The sequence below is a fragment of the Callithrix jacchus genome, chromosome 13, assembly GCF_049354715.1.
Source record: "Callithrix jacchus isolate 240 chromosome 13, calJac240_pri, whole genome shotgun sequence".
Lineage (NCBI taxonomy): Eukaryota > Metazoa > Chordata > Mammalia > Primates > Cebidae > Callithrix > Callithrix jacchus.
Genome location: NC_133514.1, coordinates 24,366,555 through 24,383,694, shown reverse-complemented (window position 1 = coordinate 24,383,694; position 17,140 = coordinate 24,366,555). Strand labels below are relative to the sequence as shown.

General features: G+C 36.8%; 2 protein-coding genes across 10 annotated transcripts in view; one reads left to right on the top strand and one right to left on the bottom strand.

Moving 5' to 3' along the window:
• VPS37A (VPS37A subunit of ESCRT-I) overlaps positions 1-17,140 on the top strand; it is an 83,146-nt gene that overhangs the window by 46,464 nt on the left and 19,542 nt on the right. For 3 of the 7 annotated variants that reach the window (XR_013525558.1, XM_008979232.4, XM_017963737.4), the window contains one exon: positions 2,336-5,295. The exons of the other annotated variants lie outside the window; for them this stretch is intronic. The gene's annotated coding sequence lies outside the window, so the exon portion shown is untranslated. Of the gene's footprint in view, positions 1-2,335; positions 5,296-17,140 lie in introns of those variants that run through there. 7 annotated transcript variants of the gene reach the window in all.
• MTMR7 (myotubularin related protein 7) overlaps positions 5,299-17,140 on the bottom strand; it is a 102,490-nt gene continuing 90,648 nt past the window's right edge. For all 3 annotated transcript variants that reach the window (XM_035270196.3, XM_002756900.6, XM_035270197.3), the window contains 6 exons: positions 16,438-16,563; positions 14,258-14,307; positions 12,683-12,883; positions 11,280-11,420; positions 9,409-9,535; positions 5,299-7,443 (listed from right to left, as the gene is read on the bottom strand). In XM_035270196.3, coding sequence (XP_035126087.2) covers positions 7,081-7,443; positions 9,409-9,535; positions 11,280-11,420; positions 12,683-12,883; positions 14,258-14,307; positions 16,438-16,563 — 1,008 coding nt within the window. In that variant the 3' untranslated portion in view covers positions 5,299-7,080. The remainder of the gene's footprint in view (positions 7,444-9,408; positions 9,536-11,279; positions 11,421-12,682; positions 12,884-14,257; positions 14,308-16,437; positions 16,564-17,140) is intronic.

The window sequence follows — 17,140 nt, the reverse complement described above, 5'->3', positions numbered from 1 at the left end:
GTGCTCTTTTTTTTAAATTGCATTTTAGGTTTTGGGGTACATGTGCAGAACACGCAAGATAGTTGCATAGGTACACACATGGCAGTGTGTTTTGCTGCCTTCCTCCCCTTCACCCGCATTTGGCATTTCTCCCCAGGCTATCCCTCCCCAGCTCCCCGCCCCACTGTCCCTCCCCTATTCCCCCCAAAAGACCCCAGTGTGTAGTACTCACTTCCCTGTGTCCATGTGTTCTCATTTTTCATCACCCACCTATGAGTGAGAATATGCAGTATTTCATTTTCTGTTCGTGTGTCAGTTTGCTGAGAATGTTCTCCAGATTCATCCATGTCCCTACAAAGAACATGAACTCATCTTTTTTGATTGCTACATAATATTCCATGGTGTATATGTGCCACATTTTCGCTGTCCAGTCTATCATTAGTGGGCATTTGGGTTGGTTCCAGCTCTTTGCTATTGTAAACAGTGCTGCAATGAATATTCGTGTGCATGTGTCCTTATAGTAGAACGATTTATAGTCCTTTGGATATACACCCAGTAATGGGATTGCTGGGTCAAATGGAATTTCTATTTCTAAGGCCTTGAGGAATCGCCACACTTTCTTCCACAATGGTTGAACTAATTACACTCCCACCAACAGTGTAAAAGTGTTCCTATTTCTCCACATCCTCTCCAGCATCTGTTGTCTCCAGATTTTTTAATGATCGCCATTCTAACTGGTGTGAGATGGTATCTCAATGTGGTTTTGATTTGCGTCTCTCTAATGACCAGTGATGATGAGCATTTTTTCATATGTTTGTTGGCCTCATGTATGTCTTCTTTTGTAAAGTGTCTGTTCATATCCTTTGCCCATTTTTGAATGGGCTTGTTTTTTTTCCCCTGTAAATCTGTTTGAGTTCTTTGTAAATTTTAGATATCAGCGCTTTGTCAGATGGGTAAATTGCAAAGATTTTTTCCCATTCTGTTGGTTGCCGATTCACTCTAGTTACTTGTTTCTTTTGCCGTGCAGAAGCTGTGGAGTTTCATTAGGTCCCACTTGTCTATTTTGGCTTTTGTTGCCAATGCTTTTGGTGTTTTGGTTATCAAGTCCTTGCCCACTCCTATGTCCTGAATAGTTTTGCCTAGATTTTCTTCCAGGGTTTTTATGGTGCCAGGTCTTATGTTTAAGTCTTTAATCCATCTAGAGTTAATTTTAGTGTAAGGTGTCAGGAAGGGGGCCAGTTTCTGCTTTCTGCACATGGCTAGCCAGTTTTCCCAACACCATTTATTAAACAGGGAATCCTTTCCCCATTGCTTGTTTTTGTCAGGTTTATCAAAGATTGTATGGTGTGCTCTTTTCAGAGCTGGCAGGCAGGAACATTTAAGTCTGCAGAAACTGTGTCTACAGTCACCCCTTCCCCCAGGTTCTCTGTCCCAGGGAGATAGGAGTTTCATCTATAAGACCCTGACTGGGGCTGCTGCCTTTCTTTGAGAGATGCCCTGCCCAGAGAGGAAGAATCTAGAGAGGCAGTCTGGCTATAGTGGCTTTGTGGCACTGGGATGGGTTCCACCCAGTTGGAACTTCCTGGCGGCTTTGTTTACACTTTGAGGGGAAAACTGCCTACTGAAGCCTCAGTAATGGTGTATATACCTCCCTGCACCAAGCTTGAGTGGCCCAGGTCAACTTCAGACTGCTGTGCTGGCAGCGAGAATTTCCAGCCAGTGGATCTTAGCTGAGTGGGTTCCGTGGGGGTGGGATTTGCTGAGCTAGAACACTTGGCTCCCTGACATCAACCCCCTTTCCAGGGGAGTGAAGGGTTCTGTCTCACTGGCGTTCCAGGCACCAATGGGGTATGGAAAAAAAAACTGCAGCTAGCTCATGGTCTGGCTGAACAGCTGCCCAGTTTTGTGCTTGAAACCCAGGGCCCTGGTGGAATAGGCACCCAAAGGAATCTCCTGGTCTGTGGGTTGTAAATACCATGGGAAAAGCATAGTTTCTGGGCTGGATAGTTCTGTCCCTCACAGCAGGGTCCTTTATGGCTTCCCTTGGCTAGAGGAGGGAGTTCCCCAACCCCTTGTGCCTCTTGGGTGAGGTGACACCCCACCTTGCTTCTGCTCGCCCTCTGTGGACTGTACCCACTGTCTAACCAGTACCAGTGAGGTGAACCAGGTACCTCAGTTAGAAATGCAGAAATCACCCGCCTTCTATGTTGATCTCGTTCTGCAGACCAGAACTGTTTCTCTTTAACCATCTTGCCTGGGAGCCCCTACAGGCAAATCTTAATTGGAAGATAATGTAAAAGGATACAAATGTGTTATCTTAAATCTTAGGGTTTTTTTAAAATTGTTTTCTTTCTAGATTTTCTGGAAACATGAACTGCCGAGAGAGGAATGGGACACAAAATTAAATGCTGTTTTGTATTTATGGTTTGCAAACTGGTACTTCATCAGTGGCTAAATTCACAGATATCCTGTATAGATTGTATACAGAACTGAGACTGATTTTGTACAGATTAGAATCCTTGCTATGATCTTTACTTTGAGAAATTTTTCTGCACTATTTGCACTGAAATGTTTATTTATTGTTGATAAATCCCATCATATTTAAGTTCCACTTCTGTTCCTCTTCTATTGATTAAATGCCTATGCATGTAATTTTAGCTAGTTTTTAATATTTTATAAAACTTCATTTAAATTTGTATTTTTAACTTGAAGCTGCATTTCTTTATCAAGAATGATATTTAGATTTTTTTTCTCTTAATCTTTTTTGAAAAACTATTTTCAACTATGAGAAAACTCTTTTTTCTTTCTTTCTGGATAAAACTTTCAAAAGCAATTTGTTTTTAAAATATTCATAGTATTAGGAAACACCAAACCTGCCTATGTGCCATCTCAAAAAAGTAACTTTTAATACCTACAATAAATCAAAAGAATAAACCAGCTATTCTTATATATTGTTTCATTTTTAAAACTAAAGATGCATTTTAAGAAGCAATACAAGTAAATATTTTACCTAATAGAAAAAAAATTGCCTTTCATTTAAAGCAGTCCAACACAAACTCGCATGCTAATTTTTAAAAAATAAGTATTTAGCAGGTTTCTGTTTGGATAGGTTTTCTAAATTCCTAATGTTTAAAACAGTCTTTATGTTAATATACAGTTAATCTATACACAAAAAAAGTCAGTGAACTTTTCTGACCTTTACTGTGAGTTACTTTTCCTAAGAGAAAAGCTATAGTAATAAGTAAAATTGAATTTTTAGGTAATCCTAATTTTAATGAATTTAAGGTTCTCTTGTACTATTTTCAGTAATTTGCTTCTATACCATGTCACAAAATTAACACATTTCTTGAGTACCCCTAAAAGCTTATGAAGGAAAAAGGCATGCAGGCTTGGAAAGGTACCATCTAAATTAAAAAACAAACTAATGCATAATTTCGTTTCAATTTCATCCCAGTATGATTGTCCTTCCAACACCAGCATACAATATAGATTATCTTTTTAAAATTTTTCTGTTCTTCCTATCCATGTTTTTGGCAACAAAGTTATAGGAGAAACAAAATTATTTTGTTAGAACTGAAACATGCTTAATAATCTGTGGAGGGTAAGTAGTCACATGGACTATAAAGATACAATGTTGGATACAGAACATAACCTGGATTGTCTCCCTAGCACTGTGCTAAGGGCATGCTGTTAAATCTTCAAAACAACCAGATGAGGAGGGAATAATTACTACTCCTGATTTATGGATAACTGAGCTAAGAGTGTTTCAAATTTATGATAGTCTTGGATATTCAAAATCTTTTCCTTAGTGTACTGACAACTAGAGCTTAATTTTCCCAGCAATTACTGCAATAGAAGATAGAATAATCTCAATATTTTGCAAACAATCACGTTATAGGAACCAGGTGCATTCCGAGAGGAGCATACCACAGCCCTTCATTTGATTAAGTCATTAGATATACCTATTTTATTCGGCACCTACTAAGAATAAGGCATTGTGGAAATACCATACAAAGATAAACCTTGTTTAGGTGCTTATCTACTTTCCTTTCCACCAGAAAAACAAAGTCAAAACATTTTCTTACAGAGTAAATCTCTTCTACATAATCACATGAGTAGTTCACCTCAGTGTTTTTTATTCTTTAAACTTGAACTATCCCAGTTTCATTGTATACCGATTAACTCGGGTTAGGTTCTCCTTCAAAATTCATTTGTTAGATAACCTTACAACCCAGTCATTAAATTAACAATTATCTACATTTAATACACAGTTCAGATAAAGGTTATATATGTCACCCAGAATGAAAAGAATCTACATTTGAATATACCCGTATGAATGTGGGTTCTGTTTTTGCAACAGAAATTAAGTGACCATTTTTTCTAATTTTATGGCTCTATATTTTCTTCATAAAAATTGGCCATATTGGAGAAGCAGTGTCAGTGGAAAAATGAAATGCATGTCAGAGTTGGTATTCTAGTTTTACTTTATAAGACAAGATGGAAATCAGACTTATAGAGGAATACTTAGGAGTTATTAATCAGTTAGGAGTTTGTCATAAGTAGAGATTTAAAGGTTAATATCTCAAAATAGAAGAAAATTCTAAATCAGTGAGATATAAACTAAAGACATCCACTTCAAAGTTGAAAGAAATTTCTAGGCATAGACTAGGAAATTTATATCAGAATAGAGGGTGCTTGACACAGATTTATATATGCCCAAATTGAAGGATGGTTCAGATTCATTTTTAGGAGAAAGTAATCATGTGCTCTTAAAGAATAAATATTTATTCTAGGCTTTCCCTCTCAGATCTTTACCTTCCATTATTCTATAAACAGTTCAGTTACTGATTTGCTGGGTCATGGTTAAAATTCTTACCTACTTCATATCAAACTTAAAGAATAAATCACCTGAGCTCTGAGTATTACTAATTGGGAAGTAATATGCCTCAAATCAATTATATACTGGTTTATTCCCTATGCTTTAAAGTACTGTTCTCAATAAAACACTTCCTGATGAATGTTTGATTTTAAATGAAAATGCAGTATTAGATATTTTAGTCTTGTTAGATTAGCCATGCTCTTTCAAGAATCTGTGAAAGTAAAGTTTTAATAAGCAATAAATGTAACCTTTTATATAAGTCTCAGTGCTAGGTTAACTTCTAATAAGTAGATGAACATGTTACATAAATTATGTCTTGAGGGGACTAAAAAAAGTTTGACTCCGATGTGGAAGATGTCACATTAAAAAACTACATTTTAAAACATCAAATATTTATACTATTTGCTTTTTGAATAAATGCATAGTGCTTTTTGGCATACTTTGTCATTTTTTAAAAAATTTTATTGTTTTTATAGACATACACTGCCAAATGGAAGAAATTAAAGCTGCATCCCCAATATTAGGCAACAAAGTTTCTAAGAGTGGGCAGCTACAAGAATGGTGTGAAGTGAGTTCTGTTATAAAAAGGTGAAAGCCATCACCACTATATCCTAAGTATTTATCATTTTAGCAAGGTATTCCCTATTACATACAGCATATTGCAGAAAATGAATAAACATTCCTTGTACTTAATTTGGGAACTGCTGAGCAGAGAATGTTCAAATTTTATATTGTAAAAGAATTACACTTGCTTTGTTTTTTACATTAACAGTACTTTTATATCACGGTTCTCTAATATATTCTATTTTTAAATATGATTAACACAGTTACATTTTTTCATTTATATATATTGCCACACTCCCTCCAATCTTTCATATTAGAGAGATCAGCAGTGTTGCTTTCTTGCCCTTTCTCTTGACTTTGTTCTAATTTCAGCAAAATGTAATACATTTATGCCATAAAAAAATTACATATTCAAAATACTGATGTAAACTGTAAAGTTTAAATTAATCCTTTTACATTCTAGAATGTACTAATATATTAAAACCATACAGTGTGAGTATCATTTATCTCTGTCCAAACATGGCAACTTTTCTCCATTAAGTTTCATTTAGGTCACCTAGTGAAGTCTTTTACTCCTAAGACGGGAGTGACTCTCCCTCAAATGCGCCTTTTAACAAAACAAAAACTCGAACTTTCAGCAGTCAGTGGTCATGAGATGTTACTAATGTTAAGTAAACCATATTAGCCAGTTATATAATTTCTAAAATGATAGATTACAAAACCTATTCCCTTCATTAAACAGACTTGACAACCAAATTCTCTGGTTCTTAACTGGATTTTCCCTCACAGATGTTTTACCCTACTAACTTTATAATGTTATACTTTGAGATCAGACTGGTGGTTGGCTCACTGTCGTCTCTAGAATAGTAGTAAAAGGTTGGTTGTTATTACAAGAAAACTAATACTTAAATTCATATATAAGACCAGGAGAATGAATGTTGCTTCTACCTTGTTAGGTATTAAATCATTGTTAAAGAAAAAGTGATATAAATTTTAGCATTTTTAAATGATGAGGAGAAACAGACTATAGATCTCAGAGAAAGGCAACAAAATTATTCTAACAATTCAAAATATATTATCTAAGGAAAAGTTAAAGTGATGATTATTCCTGATGATAACCTTAAGCAATTAAAAGCTCCTTAGGAGTATATCTATTAACCAAAAAGGATGCATCTCAACAATGTGCCTGTTTTTAGAAATATGGATAAGACGGTCAGAAAGGAAGATAATGTCAGATGCTTTCGAAAACACAAAATATACATCTGGAAGGCAACTAAAAGATTCATAATGATCACAGATGTGAGGGAAAGCAGTTGAGGCTTTTTAAGAGATGCATGCTATGACAAGGAAGATATATATTGATAACTTTAGGTAATAACAGAAGTAATTGCTCTGTAGTGAATATAATTTTCATAGTCTAGGATGAGCTTCAAAATGGTGAATAATTTTCCTTATATTTGATAAACGAAAGGACTATGTCCTCTTCAGTATCTAAGAAATCAAGAGCTGGGCACTTGTTTCCCTTTTCATAGCTGCATTAAAATAATAGTTCTCAATGACATGTACCATTTCTTGTTTTTATGATAAACTGCCTGTGTTCCCTTATTTTTGTAAGTGTTGCTTGTGTGTCCTTTACTTTGGAACTCCAAAGGGAAACTTCAGGCAGTGAGAAACACAGCTTCATCAGAGTCCCGGTCCTTGCCACTATCTTCACTCGGTGCATGCTCACCACCACTTGGAGACCGACAGCTCAGATCCTCCACCCCAGACTCCTGGTCACTGTTGGCTGACAGATCTGGATCTGAGCTTTTCAAATTGTCTTGGGTTAGAATCAGAGCAGAATCTTCATCACCTTGCGAAGGGCTCCGGGATGGAAATGATTTCAAATTCCCACTGTAATCCTGGGGAGTGTTGGCTATGCTGTTGTCTGAGGTAGAAAACCCTGAGTGCTTGCTGGGTTCACTTTGCTTACACTTCACCTTAGTGCAATTTAACTGGACCTTTTGAATTTTTTCCAGCCTCTAAGAAAGAAATAACAATTTCAGCAGAAATATCATAAATAATTTATCTTTTCCTCTATGTGCATGCTTTCAGCATTTGTTACCTCCCAGGTGGGTATAATGTTAAGAACATGGGACTCATATCGATTTGAGCTCAAACCTGGACTTTATGACATTGGGCCTGCTTTCTTTATCTCTAATGTAAGGATGATACTACCTGCCTTAACATAGGTTTTCTATAATTATAAACAATATAGCACAGGTGAAGCACCCTGTGATCACTAGTTTCCCTCCTTTCTGTACCTACATGGTTTCATATGATGATTCTCATCCCATGAACTCAAAAAATATTTTTTAAAAATCAGGAATGAAGTGTTTATCATCTAACTTTTAAATTGAGATACAATTCTCTTACCATGAAGTTCACCCTCTTAAAGTATACAATTCAGTGTTTTTAGTTATATTCACAAGGTTGTGCAACAATCACTACTAATTCTAAAATACTGTCATCAACCCCCCCGCCCCCCCACCACCAAAAGAAAACCCCATACTCATTATTAACAGTCATTCCCCATTTCTATCTCCCCACAGCCCCTGGCTACTACTAATCGACTTTCTATCTCTATGAATTTGCCTAATCCAGATGTTTTATATATATGGAATAATACAATATGTGGCTTTTTGTGTCTGGCTTCTTTCACTTAGCTTATATTCTCAAACTTCATTGATGGTATAGCATGTATCAGTAATTCATTCCTTTTTCTGGCTAAACAGTATTCCATTACATGGATATACCACATTTTGTTTCTCCATTCATCATGTCATAGACACTTGGGGTGTTCAGAATGCATTTCACCAGATTGCATGTTTTGATGTTAGCAGAGGAGGTGTTTTAAGATCAAGTATTATGTATTCATTCAAAAAGCATTGATTTAGGTTATGTGCAAAAGCACTGTGCTGGGCAGTGTGAGGAAAAGAAGAAATACAGACCCAGCCCTAAGGAACGTGGAGTAGTGGAGCAGAGAGAGGCAGGTTCATGCAATGTAGGAATCTTAAAATGGCAAAAGTTCTTGAAGAGGAATGGAGTGGTAAGGTTAGAAGGAAGAGAGCATAGTAAATTTCAGGGAGCAAGGAACATTTTAATAGGACTGTAAAAGATTTAAATGTGAACATTCTGGTGATGGCTAGTAAGTATTCCTGGCAGGAGGGACAGTGAGAGGAAAAACACAAAGGTAGGAAGGTCTAAATTGTGTGTAAGCAGCAGAAACAGTTAAATGTTTGCATGAAAAATAAAGTTGAAAAGAGAAAATCTCAAATGCTAGCCTAAGGAATTCTAACTTTGTAATAAGAAAGAGTCAGTTTTAAAATTAGGGTACTTTTAGATATTCTAAGTAATTTTTAAACTTATTATTTCAAGAAAAAGACTGCTGGAATAGACTAATAGAATCCTAAGATTTCATAAACTACAGTGGTACCAGTGGAAACAAAATTATCCAATTAGGAAAAACATTTTATTATAACCTCCCTATCCAAGTACAGGGAAGTAGTTATAGAAGCCAAAAGATAGACTTCATAATCAATCTCACCTATTATAGATCAATGATAGTTACATAATTTTTTTAAGTGGAGAAAGTTTTTTACAATTACATATATTTAATTTTATTCTTTTTCACACATTTCCAGAAAGAATTAATTTTGGTACTCTCAAATAACAGTAACCAAAAAAACTGACCTAAAATAAGGAACAGCCAACTAGTTTAGCAAATTGTAGAACTGAACCACAAGCCTGATTTCCAAAAGCATTAAATACCTAGGTTTAGGCTTCAGTTATCTGAGTACTCACCTGGATGGGCTTGTGTTTCAGGTTCTCTACTGGCTAAAAATGCGAAATGGTTGTGTTGCACTGAATCTTAAGAGGCTTTTATGAAGCAATGCTCTTTAAGAAATAAGCACAGACAACAGATTAACAAAGCAAGTATGTCTTACCTCTTCCAAGGCCTCTAGTTCTTCCTCTAGCTGCTGAGTTTCCTCCTTCACTGCCATCAGGTAATCTGTAACTGATTGTCGGGGCTGCATCCCCTTTTCAAAGCGGTTATACATTCCACTCCAAAACCTGGAAAGGACAGCAGAGTGTCATGATACCACCTTATCACAATATGAAAATTCACACCCTCAAGTCTTCTAAGGTATCTGTGATACCACAGTCTTATTAATAACCAGATGCAAATTTCAGCCTCAAGAAAGCCACTACCTAAGGTAATAATTTTGTGTTGATGTTTTTTTTCCTTAGTTCAATAAATGCCTTTTGTGGAGAATAAGTTATAAAAAGTCTACTTGTATATATGAATTAGAAAACACAGAATATACTTTTCTAAAATTGAAATAGCACATGTAACCATTTTCTTTTAAGAAAATGGCTTAGTTTTGAACTTTGAAAATTAGTCATTGTATATTTAGAATCTTTCAGTTACAAAGGGAATCTTAAAGTTGACATTTGCATTTGCAATAAATTTTTTTAAAGACAAAGTTTTGCTCTTGTTGCCCAGGCTGGAGTGCAATCTCAGCTCACTGCAACCTCTACATCCCAGGTTCAAGCAATTCTCCTGCCTCAGCCTCTGGAGTAGCTCAGATTACAGGCATGCCACCGTGCCTGGCTAATTTTGTAATTTTTTTAGTAGAGACGGGGTTTTACCATATTGGTCAGGCTGGTCTTGAACTCCTGACCTCAGGTGATCCACCCGCCTAGCCTCCCAAAGTGCTGAGATTACAGGCGTGGGCTACTGCACCCAACCAATAAATCCCTTTTTATCCTACACACAAAAGGATGCTGTAGTGCAAATGAGAAAAATGGTATTATCATAGGGTTATCCTTAGACCCACTATTTTATTTATGTAGAAAAGTAAAGTACTTTGAGGGCAAGGACTTGGTGTCCTTGTTTTATCCAGTGCCCAGAACAGTGTTTGATCCTCAGTAAAATATTTATTGACTAGCTATTAATAACAAATTAGCTTCAATCCAATTGGTCATACCTCAACAGCCCTTAAAACTTCTTTTACACACACTATGGAGGCTCTTTCCTTTATTATGATCGAATTAATATTCTGCTATAAATTCTGAGAAAATAATTAGATTGAAATAATAAAGAAAACATCCTTGAGAAATGAACTCTATAGAGGAAGAAAAGCCATCAAGTGTGTGTTGGGAGTGAGTAGGAAAAAAGAGATGGGATTTCTGTCTATTCTGCATAGTCTACCTTTTTTTTGACCACTGAGTTTTTGACATACATATCTAGCACACATATAGTAGAACCTATAGGATGCTACCCTGCTCTTTCCATCCTGATATATACAATCTTAACATAATTTCCACAAGGGAAGTACTTCCTCCAGGACTTGATTCAGTGGAGACAAAAGGCAAGCTATTATGTTGATGTAAAAGTAATTTCAGTTTTTGCCTTTTTGTTGTTTAAACTAATGGGAAAAACCACAATTACTTCTGTGCTAACCTTAATATGTCATGACCACTGTTGAAACTTGTGATTCCACATTTGACTGAAGGCATTTGCATTATTCTCTTTCATTGGCTTTTAAAAAATAAATTGGAACTTACCTTTTTATGATATCATTATTATAAAACATCAGCTCCTAAAGAGAATTCCACTTTTAGGAGGAATAAAGAGGTAAAGGAGACACTGGCAAAAATAACAAATCAGATATTCAAGCATCTTTCTCTGGCATCTTTTGTGTCCAACAAACATCTCACAGATCAGTGTTCATGCACTTTGACCTCTGAATGTTAAATGATACCAGAATCCAAGTTCATACCATAGCTACAAAGTTCCCAAGAGTTTACATACTTGTACATAAAGTTGCATGGTGTTGTAGGGAGATGAAGGGTTCCCTGGGTCTGGCTGTGATCAGCTCTAAACAGAGGATTCAGGTAGTCGGCCCGATTCTTCCACAGGTGAGCCCATAATGAGTATGTTCTTTCTTGAATCCTATTATAAAGAAAATAAGTCTCTAAATGACCTATTTTGGTTCTTACACATGATATATATGTTATATCAAAGCTGAGAGGAACTAATAATTGTTATCTGAAAACTGTGTGTCTGTTCTATAGCAGGTACATCTATAATCTTGGTGGCTTCATGGTATAGCGGAGAATACTGTAATAATCTCAACTTCACCACCATCTGTACTGGCCTTAACAAGGTGTTCAATTCCTTTTTTTTTTTTAATAGCTGTTCTTTTGTGGGGGAGTTTTTTCCCCAAATAGTCATTGGACATTTATAATCCATCAGACACTATTCTAAATGTTTCACATTTTCTCTCATTTAATCCTCACTGAATTGCTGTAAGTCCAATTCACAGATGAGGAAATTGAGGAATAGAGAGAATAAGTAGTTTCCCAAAGTCCTATAGCTAGTAAGTGGAAAAGCTATATTCAGACCCAAGCAGATACAGTTAAAATTGGCTACTCAGGTACAGGAAGCCACAAAACTGTATAGGAAAACAGGTGACCTTAAAGGATACACTCTGCTGCTTTCAAATCATCTCCGTTTATCAGGAATCACACTTGAGCTTCCTTAGAGAAAACAAAGTGGTATCCACTAGAAAAACTGATTTTCTTTATGCTCAACTCAGGAAGTATAAAACTACTGGAGTTTATTTTATTTGAACTGATAATTCCCAAAGTTAAATCTGATAATATGTATACACCATAGTTAAAATCATTTTATTCCATGAAAATTTTAAAAATGTTCTCTTATTTATACTGCCTAAATCACTTCGTTAAGTTTTTTACTATCACTTATTTTAAAGTACACATTTTATCTACTTTTGCCCTGGGATAAATCAAGACAGTTTTAATCTGAATAAATTATGGCTTTAGTTTTATATTTGCTTTCCCAATTAAATTTCCCATTTTTATTTTGGTAGCACGGCCACCAAAGATACCTAACCTTTTCCTTTAAATGCAAAACCCACTTTTTCTGACTCCAGAAGATTACCTTTCAATATTCATGCATCAAGTCTGTCAATCTGTGTGTATCAGGAAGAAACTGAGGGAAAAAGTGAAATTGCATGTATCTTTGTCAGTTGGCGACATTTAAACAGTTTCTGAAATGATGTCAGGAAAATAGCTTTAATCTGTCAGTACAGGTATGTGACTAAAGAAAATAGTTTTCAAAATTATGAAAGGCCATCTAAAGTTCTCAATCATCAAAATCTTTAGATAAAAATTAAACACCAAAACACTTACTTGAGTTCTCGTCTCTCCTTTTGGCTGTTACATAGGAAGTTTCCAAACTGGCAGGAATAAATGTGATGTTGAATGTGAATCAAAAACCTCTCATTGAACTCAAAGGCACAGGGAAATTGTTCCATTAACTGCCAAACACACTCAATGAACTGGTCAATAACGGGAGAGATTTCTTTTGGATCACCATCTAGATTGCCATATCTATAAAACAAAGCATTACAGACTTTTAAAGACAAGAATTATTTTTAAATTAGCCACAAATGCAAAAACCATCATAAAAGCAACCCCAGTTCCTAAATAAGTCTTACCTTACAAACTTGCAATGACAAAAAAGTGGAAAAATAACTTTTTAAATTCAGATTGCCAGAGCAACTTTGCAGTGAAGGTATGGATAGAAGGGATATGTTCATGTTAGAGTTAAAAAGAAAGCATCCGTGCAAAGCATAAAATTCAAAGATACTTCCCACAGAAAAAGGGCATTTTTAAATTGATTCCTTAAAAGTACATTAGAACTTTAAAAATCAATGTTGCACTTTATGAGTGGGTGAGAAGAAATGTCCGAACCGCCTTAGGGCTCTTCATTTTTTGCACTGTCTTGCTGGGAAGGGATGAGGAAGAAAGACAACTTAGTTTCACACGCTGTCAGGAGCATTCCCATTTCTAGAGCAGTTAAAGCTTGTCACATGATTTATTTCCATGTGACCACAGATTCCACATGTATTTTTATTACATCTCTCAGTGCTTTGCTTTTCAAGAGCACATTAGAATCTTCTCCCTCAAATTTGTATTGATTCTAAAATGAAGACTCCTTAGCCCTTTACGCTATTACGTGAGTTTACAGAGAATCCAAAAGGATGTTTTGGTGTCATCAAAGACAAAATAATATAGAACCTCATGTTAGTAACGGAGTATTACCTTGAAGAAGAGAAACTGCAGCTGGCCTAGTTACACTTCTTAAACATTCATGCTACAACCCTGCAGAAGGACGCTTTCCCCATTCCACAAATCAGAGACCAAAGGTCAGAGAGGACAGATGCCCAGGGCCAGACAGTGAATACCATGGCCTGGATCTGGAGTGTGATCCAGGATCTGTGTCTGGCTCTGAAGCCTGGGCCACTGTCCTTCATCACCCCTCCAGAGACCTGGGACAAACTGCACTCTGATACAAATATCTTAGAATTATAGAAAAGCAAAGAGAAACTGTTCCACAGGCATTTCACAGCTTGCAGCCTAAAGTGAATGTCTATACTTCTAAAATTGAGTAATTTAGTAAGTCAAATGTGTATGGCAGGAGAAAGGGACAGCTGATCCTGACTAGGACAATTAACAAACAAGCATTCTCTGTCTCTTCTAGAACAATTTAACATTAGTTTGTTCTGCCCAACTATTACCAAGAGGAATCAGAGTTGTAACTTCGTTTATCTATGATATGACATATACAACAAAACTTAAACTTTCTGAATAAGACACAAACTTCAAAAACAAGACTTTTCCCATAGACATTCAGTTGAAAATTTCACAAACAGTGCTTTTATTCTAAACATTCAAAGCAACAGAGTCTTAAATATTACTTACCTGTGATTAAACTTATGGCCAAAGGAAATCCAGTCCTTTTCAATTAATACCTACATAAGGAAGAATATAACTATCATGGAGAGAAACAAACAAAAAAATAAGAGATCACACAAACAATAATGTGGAGGAACTCAGAGGCACTTGGGGCAGAAGTCACCATCCTCGAGTAACCTGCAAATGCATGACCAGGCATTATCCAGCCATATAGAGATGCGGGTGGCAAGGGCAAAGTTGAAGGTCATCCATAAGAACAGTGAAAGGAAACGGATGTATAAAAATGTAGGAACCCCACCCACTGAATGCTTCCTGTGTGTCAGGCACTGTTTACATTCCTTTACATATGATCTCATTTAACTGTGGGATAGGTATTCTCACTTTTAGAGGGGAAACTGAAGGAAAGAGTTTTCATATTCACCCAAGATCATGCTACTAGCAAGCAGATGCCACTTCACAGCCCAGCTCTCTCCATTCCAAACCCCATCCCAACCAGTATGTGATGCTGCCTCTCAGTATGTCAATTACCAACCTCTTGACAAAAAACACATGGGAATGTTTTTCAGTGATATCTTCTATACATTAGAAGAATTCTAACATGATGGCTTTGGGGTATATTCAAAGTTTCAGCCCTGCTTTGGAATTAGGGTTAACATGAATTTAGAAGTCTGAAGCAGTCCTGATTATTATTTTTAAATTTTTATGTTATTTTGGTTTTGTTTTTTATATTGTTTTATATTTTAAATTTTATTTCTGAGACAGGACTCAGTCACGTAGGCTGGAGTGCAGTGACACAATCACAGCTCACTGCACCCCTGACCTCCTGAGCACGAGCAATCCTCCAACCTCAGCCTCCCAAGTAGCTGGGACCACAGGTGGGCTCTATCACACCTGCCTTATTTTTTATTATTTTTTGTAGAGTCAAGGTCTCACTATGTTGCCCAGCCTGGTCTTGAGCTCTGGGGCTCCAGCAATACTCCTTCCTCAGCCTCCCAAAATGCTGGGATTATAGGTGTGAGCCACTGCACCCTGCCTGGATTTAGTCAAGTAATATAGATAGTCTGATCAATATCACCAATGCTCTAAAGTAGCCAGAGATTTCCCCTACAAACAGATATGGACTGGTGGAAGTCTGTTCTTGACAACTCTGAAGACATTTTCTTTGGGTTGTACATTTAATGGGGCACAACGAGAATGAGCTGATGGTAGAAAAGGATGTGTGCAGGAGAACAGCCTAAGGGCAGTGTGTGACTGGCAACCTCTTCATCTCCAAATGCAAATGAAGGAATCCAGCCCTCCTGACCTCAGTCCATCAGGGGTCTGAAGCAGGAATATCGCTTTGAGGTGTCAATGCTATCACAGGTAATTGGAAGGTCTCTGACACTTTCAAAAAAGGAAAAATGTCCCAGAGAGGGAGCTTGCCTCTTCTCTCTTGTGTGAGGGTGCTGCTGATATTAACAGCAGACACCCAGCAGTAAAGAGATTCCATTAGGGCTCCTTCCTAAAGCATCTTCTGTAGCATGGATCATGACTGACTATAGCACTTTCTACCAAATCATGATTAAGAGGTTAATTCATTTTAAGGAACTTATACCAGATTAGCCAAAACTTCACCATCCCAGGCTACTATACAGTACTCTGTAGTTGAAAGCAACATGTTATCTTTTGATGCCCACCTACAAGGTTCAAACTCTATAGGAGAATATACTCGTAACTTTAGCAAACAATGACAAGAAAAGGCTGTGAAATGTTTAGTATTCTCTTGCAGGGATATGAAGGACCACTTAAATCCCAGAAGTGAAAACAGTTTTTCCTACCAAGGATGTTTGGCATGCACAATATAGAAAATTTTTCCCCAAATATTTTTTCTAAAATGTGTTTTCTGTTATATATTCACATTACCTCAAACCTGAAATACTTATGAGTAAATGATGTATCAAACTGTCTTACAAACTACCAAACATATTTTACATTTGCCCCAAAACTCATTCAGTATCATTGACTTGAAATGGTTTCAATATTCCAGAAATTCACCTCTATTCCAAGCCTATCTGATCTCCTCCCTTTTAATCCTGTTCAACTACTAAAAGAAAAATAATGCTGGCAAGAAAACAGTAGTTGCAAAAACAGAGGTCCATTCCCGGTCAAGGCACTGCCTGTGGGAATGACCCGGTGGCCACACTCACCATGAAGCCCTTCAGAGTCCGGTAGTGCGGGTCCAGCAGCAGGCTTGCCACTGAGCACACCTGAGCAGTTCTGTCCCAGCCGTCGGAACAGTGAACAAGCACACTTGCCCCTTCCTCTGAAACTGCCTAGAAAACAAATGATCCGCAAAGAGTCACAAAAAATGGCTGTAAAAAGGCAGAACCTTGGATCAGAGCCAGGTTTGTATATTACAGAAAGAAATTGCCAAACAAAACACCTGTTCATTCATGTATTTAGGGCCCCACCTAATTAGGACAGAGCCAGAATGGCCTGTTGCTGGCAGCTAAAGCTTTCCCTTCCCATTCTGTGCATGTACTTAATAAATACAAGCATTCATCCTATGCAAACGTACCTTCATGGCTTGTCCCCTAGTCCACCTCACCTTCTTCCCTCTGGGTTTCCATATTAAGCTTTACTGAAATTCTGGAGTTGCTACCGGCCCCACCCATTTCCAAAAAGGAAAAGGCATGAATATAAATTACAAAACTATGAACTTATAGATAAAAAGATAAGAGTCAAGTAATAGATCCAAGTTTGAGGAAAGGAGGAAAAAAACAAGGTAAAAATGATACCAGAAAATCTCTGCTAAGAAAAGAATTTCTATTTGCTATTGCAAATGCACATCATTTTTAGCTGAGTTTCTTGGCAGGAAATATACACTGGGAAACACGGGAGAGATTTCAT